The sequence below is a fragment of the Megascapheus bottae genome, chromosome 12 (genome assembly GCF_031878675.1).
Source record: "Megascapheus bottae isolate mThoBot1 chromosome 12, mThoBot2.hap1, whole genome shotgun sequence".
In the NCBI taxonomy this organism is placed as follows: Eukaryota; Metazoa; Chordata; class Mammalia; order Rodentia; family Geomyidae; genus Megascapheus; species Megascapheus bottae.
Window position 1 is genome coordinate 14,041,413 of NC_143520.1, and position 8,228 is coordinate 14,049,640.

Here is an 8,228-nt window from a genome sequence, read left to right on the forward strand (position 1 = left end):
GCAAAGGTCAGGTTAACAAAAAGCAAATAAATGAAAAGACGCGTGGTTTCAGCAGTGGAACTTTCAATGAGGACATGGAATTTTCTAATGAATGGTACATAGGCAAGGATTACATTTGCTGAAGGCTTATTTTCTCTTCTGATAGAGGTGGACTAGCTCTAACTGTCCTCACAGTTCTTGAAAGGAAGTCAAATCAGAGGTTTCCTGAGATCTAGGCTGTCAGGATGCATTTTCAGAACATATGGAACACTTTCTGTAATATCCTCAAGCCAAGGCTCCTCCCCAAGGAAAGGAAACTGTCTTTACTTGCAGCACCTTGAGATGCCTAAGCATCACACTGAGTTGATAACTTATTCATTGAAACCAGAAGAAATGGCAGAGAAATAAAAGCTTCCCCAAATAACTAACACTCAGCCAAGAGATAGTCAAATCTTGGAAAAGTATGTACACTGGCAGTTCATAATTGATCACTATGTTGGTAGGTATTTATATTAAGAGGATATTACTGCTACTACTGATGATCCTCATTATAAATATTGTAATCAGTTTAACATCTATCATAAAGCATGACATATTTCATGGCTTAGCACCTTTTAAACTAGGGATCTCTCACAATACTCTCCTTCCTTCTTTCCTTCCCTCCATCTCTGCCCTCCCTCCCTCCCTCCCTCCCTCCCTTCTTCCTTCCTGCCTTCCTTTCTTCCTTCCTTCCTTCCTTTCTCTTTTCTTAATAGTCAAGTGAGCATACTAAAGTCCATTGAAGTTCAGAAATATACTCACAAGATCCTGTACATTTGGTGGCATCACTAGGGACTGAACCCAGGGTTTTCTGCTCCTTTCTTCCCATAATGCTTCATACCAGCTCTGCTACCAAAGCTACTTGGATGTTAGATGTTAGAAAGTATTAAGTCTGTCAACACTAGGGCCAAATCTTTAGATAACACTGTTATCCATTAAAGATCTTCTCCCCTGCTTTGCAAATGTATGGGAGAGGTATCTTGTACTATTCTAAGCTTATGTTAATTATAATGTTTATCTAAATTTGCATCTTCTCAGTGTGATGTGTTCTTTTGGGGACTACTACTTGATTTTTTCCTTATACATGGAGAGATGAACCTGCCCTATTCAGAAAAACTGTGGAATGCACTTAGTGACATTACATGGAAGGAGGCTCCTCAGATCATTACATTTGGCAGTCTCCTTGGAGGCACCATGTAATGTTTGTTCTGAAAGAGCAAAACATTGTTATTTTAAGTAGCATTTAATATACATTCCACTTGCTGGCCAGGTTAAATCCTTGAATGAGCAAGCAGACAGAATATTTGATTCTAAAGCTTAAATTCTCATCTATCTCACTGCAGTCTCCCTGTCAGTATGAAGTTCAATTCTTCATGGAATCATAAATATTGCACACATGATAAAAATGTGTAAAAATTCAGTGTAACAATGACACACATAGCATTAGTAACCACATTCACTATGTCTTCCTCACTGTGCATCATTGCTGAAACTTGTTTTAAATAGGAGAATTACTTGCTTGTTTATCTTTTCAGAGGTGATATGAAGATAATACTGCGAGTTTTTGTTTTCTGCATCAGGTTTTTATCTCACAATGCACAGTGCATAAGTCCTAGGAGTTGTTAGTCACTTTTTTTGGAGATAGGAATATCTTAGGACTGAGAATAGAACTGGCCCTTCTCACTCAATGTTTCTACAATTTTAAATTGATAATCCAAGAGATGAACTTGGGGTGGGAAGCAAATTTTTTACAAAACCCCTTCAGTAGTTCTTTTTCCCAAGTAACACCTGTAAAATATCAACACCTTAGGCCACATTTCTTTAAAACAAAAAAAGGAAAGAAACATATATTTACATGGGTAAAAATCCTAACATCTGAGATGTTTCTTGCTTGACATGTCATTCCAAATTCTGTGCATTTCTTCTGGGGAGATCTGATGCACAGTGATAACACGGCGATACCTACACAAACTATAGGCCATTTTCCAATGATTGAAGCCACTGTTCTGGAAGGGATGTATGCCTAGTTTTCGAAGACACAGTCCCACATACACATCTTCTAGGTGAAGCAGCCTGGTATGGAGTGAGGTCTTGTAAATGAGTTCGGCCACATCGGCTGAAAAGATATACCCCGTCCCTGAACAGAATGGCGGGTAGTTGCTGTCAGGGTACAAATCCCTGGGCATATACCACTTACTGCGAACATCTCGGATGGGTCCTCCGTTGATAACATAGCCAGTGAAGTACCTTCTTCTTGGCTTGGTCGAAGGTTTCAGCAGCTTATAAATGAGGTTGTCCATGTTTACAAAAATATCACTGTCTGTTTTCATGATATACTTGGCTTTTGAACAGAATGTGGCGACCCACCTCATGCCCATCAAAGTTTTGAGGGTGAGGTTGTGGTAGGAATCAATGAAGTCCTCCACAATGATGTCATGGAAGATCTGGCTCTCTTGCTCCACCATCTGATTCAGGACAGGATCCAAGTTCTTACCCAGGAGGAAGAGTGTGGCTATCTTGATCCCTTTAAAGTTGTTCTCATCCCCCCAGGTTTCTCGGATGGCCTGGCGGGCATCAAATTCCTTGTGAGTGGTGCTAATGAGGATCACAAGGAAAGGAATGTTTTTCTCACATTTGCTGGGCTCATTTATAAGAAATTCAAAAGAGTGTGGGTTTATAGGTCGAGTTCTTATGTTGCCAAAGGTAAAGTTTTTCCTAGCCACTGTGAGATGGCTGAATGGCTTGGAGCCTGTATAGGAAGAAGTTGGACGAGTTATGCTCAAGTACCACAGAGCACTGGCCCAGCACACAACGGTCAAAACATATAAACAGGAAACCTTTGAAGCCATGGTCTTGAGAGCACGTCTATTCCAGGGACTGAAGTGTATACCTCCTTGGCAATAGTTTCTGTTCACCTTGCAAAGACAGCATATTACTCATAAATCTGAAAGTTGGATGGAGAAGAATGGGCTGGGGATTGTCCATGGATTTCAGTGGCAGTCTGGTATCTGCATTCACTCTGCTTTCTTCAAACTCTGGTGGAAGGTTCCGTGCTCATAAATCTTCCTCTTAATTCTGCAAAAATCAATAAAGTACAGTTTTTGTTCAGATACACATAGTCATTCTTGCATTCTTGAATAAACACAGTACAAGTGTAAGGATTACTAAAACAGATGTGATCATTAATTTTTCTAAGTCCTGAAAACGGGGTGACATAACCGCCTTTTTCTTTTCCCCTTGACAGAAATTGCTTATTAATATTCATATCCAATAAACAAATAGTTGACAACAAGCTCTAGGTGAATAAGAGGTACACTGAATACTAGAAAAATTTAAATAGTATTCCCTTCTGAGGAGAGATTCTTTGCAGTTAAATTAGATAAAAAGGCCCACAGATATGGCCTCTGCTTTTTTTTTTCATTTTTCCAAGTCACATTTTTTGTTTGATTCTGAAGAAATCCATTCTCAACAAGTATTTGCTTTCTCTAACTCTGTATTTGAAAATGTGTTGATCACTACTGGAAAATCTCTGCTAGCATAATAGGTGCCTCTCTGGGCTCCAACTTAGAAGGAATGCCCATGGGCTCTCCACTTTCTGCTTACTGTGTCTCTCACAGCTCAGCTTGCAATTATGATTTTCTTTGAAGCTGCATGCTGAGAACATCTTCACACTTCAGGCATGGAAACCATCTCTCAAGTAACAGTCCAGACAGTTGGTGGCATTTATCATGGAATTGTTTTACATGGTGTGTTTTAAAAAATATTTTCAACAACTCACCCTATCCTTTCTTGAAGAAATCACACTGGCCCCCACTCATCTTACTGAGTTCATTTCTTCATAGACCAAATATAATGATTGACATGGGGGGGTAACCAATTCAATGAAGATATGGCAAAAGATTCAAACTGAAGTTCAAGTTAAAGACTTGTCCTTTAGAATACTAATCTTTTCTAGAACTTCTCACACTTTACAGAACTTTCTAACTTTTTCTCAGCCAAAAATAAATGGTAGGTTACAAAGCCCATTCATGGAAAGATTTATTCTTTCTAGTTAAAGGAGAAGGTACTAATAGTTTTACAAGGCCAAGTTAGTAGACAATAGTAATTTCAATGAAGTCTGCTTTAAAGCAGGCTACTTTAAAGTGCACAGACTATGTTGAAGGAATTTAGCTGTGATTAAGTTGGAAACTCATGCTTCTAAACATGGAAAGACACAGCGGTTAAAGTATTCACTCTTGTAGAAGCTAAGAGCTAACTGTGGAGTATATGATCTATGTAAGACAAGGAATAGAAATGCTACTAAAGACAAGAGTCTCATGATTCACTAAACTCTAAAGAACACTTTTATGTAGGTTGTATGAAATTGTTGGTAAAGGGACAGAATAATTTGGTTTACTCATTGAATAATTTCAATTTGTGATTGGGATTTTCTTTAAGTAGTTTTTTGGTTTTTTTTTTTTTTGTTGTTGTTGTTTGAACATGGGTCTTGAACTCAACCTGGGTGCTGTCCCTGAGGTATTAGGCTCAAAGCTACCACCCTACCCTTGAGCCAAGCCCCACTTCCCATTTTCTAGAGGGTCATTGGAGATAAGAGTCTCAGGTCTTTTTGTGCCCAGGCTTTGAACCTTGATCCTCAGACCTCAGCCTCCTGAGTAGCTAGGATTTACAGGCGTGAGCCACCGTGCCCGGCTTTTCTAAGTAGTCTTAACTAGAAAACAAAAGCAAAACAAACTCTACTTTATCTTCAAAATACCTTAAAGGTTTTAATACCAATTACCAAATCATTTGAATCTCTGCGAAAAGTTTTCTGTACAGATAGATGGCATTAGGATGCGAAGATTAAGAACTCATGAGCTCATGCCAGGTAAGCATGCTAACCCTGAGCCACACTCCCAGCTTGCTTTCTTTTTAAATTTGTTTCTGAGTCAGAGTTTCAATAACTTTGTTCAGGCTGGCCTCAAATTCCCAGTCTTCCTGCTTCCGTGTACTGAGTACATAGGATTACAGATATGAACCATGAAGCCCAATCTGATTGATCCATTATTTTAGATACAGATAACTGATCTCAGTGTTCTGGTTTATTCATTCAGGTAATGGAGCACAGAATACAGGGTTTCTCCTGTTAAGGAAATATCTTTCTTCTTGAAAAATTCAAAGCAAAATGACCAAAATAAAATTTTCAAACCAATAAAGGTAAGCTGCAGAAGTTGTACAGACTCCTCTGGTTGGTTATTTTCAGTTTTACAGCTTTAAAAAAATCTTGTTTAATTGGCAAGTTAATGTATCAGTGAAATAGAAAGTTGCACACTTAATATTTGTCATTTCTTTTAGCAGCTTTGCCACAGCCACAAGACACTGACAACACATTAACTTGTCATCTGCTGAATACAAATCCCCCTAAATAGGAACGTTCATCTAGAACACTTGAAGGATTTTTCCCCTGGGGACCTTACTGTATTGTACATTAGCTCACTCTCAGAACTCTTCAGTAAATGTCCATGTCACCTTTCAGGAAGTTAATGGGGCAGAATTTTCCATTTAAGAAGCACATGTTTCTCCTAGAAATGCAAAGTGGATTATCTGTTATTTTGAGTAATTTATTTAAAAAAACCCTTAAAACTAGCTGAAGTCTTTTGTCCAGCCAGAAGTAAGGCCTATGAGAAGATAGGAAGTGTTTGTGATGACCTCCACAAACTTGGATGTCTGTGTCCATTCTGGTCAGAAAGTGGGATGATACTTAGATATTAAACTTCACTGGACTAAGGGGTGCCCAGACAACTGATAAAACATTATTTGATGTGTGTCTGTGAGAATGGTTCTGGGAGAAATTCACATGTGAATTGTTACATTGAGGGGAAAAGTTCTCCCTCACTAATATATGTCAGTTTCACCAATCTCTTGAGAAGCTGAATTGAATAAAATAGAAGAACAGAATTGTTAGCTTTGCTTGAACTGAGACATCTGTTTTCTAGACACTCCAAGATACAGAATGGAATTTACAGTATTGGTTCCTCTGATTTTCAGGCCTGAATTTAGAATAGAGTCATTTCACCAGCTTTCCTAGACTTCAGTTTATAGATAGCAAAGAGCCTCCATAATTTCATGAGGCAATTCCACCTAATATATCTCTGTCTGAATAGCTACATGTGCCTTATTTGTTTTGTGCCTCTGGAGAATCCTGATTAATACAGGCAGGTAGGAGGCAACACGGATTTCTACATCTTGGCTTGTCACTTACACTCAATTGGCATGGCAATCATTTCAGCTTCTTTCACATGGCTTTAGAGGTCTTGCCAAATGGCCTACTAGCACCTTCAGATGTCTGCAAGAATACAATATGTTCTGCTTTCCTTTGCATGAGATTTTCATTTACTTGTGGATAAATGAACCCAAGCTTCTAACTGGGTGTTAGGAGAGCATGGTAAGTCATATGTAAGGCATGTAACTTACTTTCTAGGAGACGGAGGCAAAAAATAATTCTTCAATAGTAAAAGGTGTCACATAGCAAAGGAAGTGAGGTAATGGGACACAAACCAAATAAAGGTGTGTCAGGGAGAGTTGCAGCTTCAGGTAATTTGGGTCACCCTCTAAGGAAGTGACATCTTGGCTGAGAACAGAAAACCTTGTTCTCTTTGATTCAGTCTTTGGCTCTTTCACTATATATTTTTTTCTCCTCTAATTGGTACTTTGTTGCTCTCACTTTACTGAGAATATCTTTCTAGTTTTGACCTCTACCTCTCCTTCATCTTGTCAGTCTCTCCTAGCTGCAGTCACTCCAGCCACTTGGGTAGATGCCCCATCTTCTGGCACCACAGACAACCCACTATGACTTTGCAGTTCTGCAACCTGTGTGGTTGAACAACATTGATTTACTGCCTCACAGTCCTGACAAGTCTGAGAAAGTTTTGAAAGGGTAAGTTCTTTCTGAGGGCTGTGAGGGAGAATCTGTTTCATGTTTTTCTCCTAGCTTCTGGAGGTTTGCTGTCACGTTTCCTGGCATCCTGTAGCTAGTGAATGGATTCAGCTGGATCTCTGCTTTCATCTATGTGTGGTGTTGTTCATATGTGTTTATTCCATATCTCAACTTCCCCTAATAAGGGCAACAGTCATATTGAAATAGGACCCATATTAATTACCTCATTTAAACCTTATTACCCTTGTAAAGACTGGACTTCAAAATATACATGGTTCTGTGATTCAGGGGTAGGTTTAGGAAGTAAAGCTTCAATCTTATCTAGAAGAGGACATTTCAGCCTATATCTTCTTTTTTTCATAGAAGCAAAATGAAAGACTTTACTCCAGAGACTTTCCATCTTCACATTTAAATTTCCTGAGTTGAGCAGGTATATCACTAATAAATGCTTTGATTTTGAAAAACCAACTCTCTCCCTCCTTTCCTTCCATGGCTGGCACTCTACCACTTGAGTGACACCCCTCCAACCTGAGCTATTTTTTGTTGTGATTGTTGTTTGCTTGTTTGAATATTTTGGAGATAGAGTTTCATGGATTTTTCTGCCTGGGCTGGCTTTGAACCTCAGTCCTCTGGATCACAGCCTGTTAAATAGATAGGATTATAGGTGTGAGCCATCAATGTCTGACAGATTTGGTAGACTTACTTTCAAAGAGTAAAAGATTTGTAATTATCATTCAAATCAAAGTGAAATACAAATGTGAAAAAGGACATGAAAATTTATTTCGTTTTATATACTTTTTTTGTCAGTGTAGAACTTGAACTCAGGGCCTGGCCACGGTCTCTGAGTCCTTTTGCTCAAGGTTAGCATTCTACCACTTGGAACTTTAGCTCCATTTCTAGTTTTTAAGTGGTTAAGTGGAAATAAGAGTCTCACAGGGCCTTTTCTGCCTTGGCTGGCTTCAAACTGTGATCCTTAAAGCTCCTCAGATCTCAGCCTCCAAAGTAGTTAGAATTATAAGCATGAGCTACTGGTGCCAAGCTTTTCAATTTGTGTGTGTGTGGGGGGGAGGTTCATGGGACTTGAACTCGGCCTGGGTGCTGTCCCTAAGCTCTTCAGATCAAGGCTAGCTGCCTAACCCTGGGCCTGAGCATTTCCTTGAGCTCTTCAGCTCAAGGCTACCACCTAACCTTGAGCAACAGCCCCACTTCCTGCTTTCTAGAGGTTAATTGGAGATAAGAGTCTCAGGTCCTTTTGTGCCTGGGCTGGCTTTGAACCTTGATCCTTAGATCTCAGCCT

General features: G+C 39.3%; 1 protein-coding gene across 1 annotated transcript; it reads right to left on the reverse strand.

Annotated features, from left to right (window-relative positions):
* Positions 1 to 685: 685 nt before the first annotated feature.
* Positions 686 to 3,085, reverse strand: B3galt1 (beta-1,3-galactosyltransferase 1). Its single transcript, XM_090343095.1, has one exon. The coding sequence runs from the start codon at positions 2,865 to 2,867 to the stop codon at positions 1,887 to 1,889; it is 981 nt and encodes a 326-aa protein (XP_090199221.1). The 5' UTR covers positions 2,868 to 3,085; the 3' UTR covers positions 686 to 1,886.
* Positions 3,086 to 8,228: the final 5,143 nt, after the last annotated feature.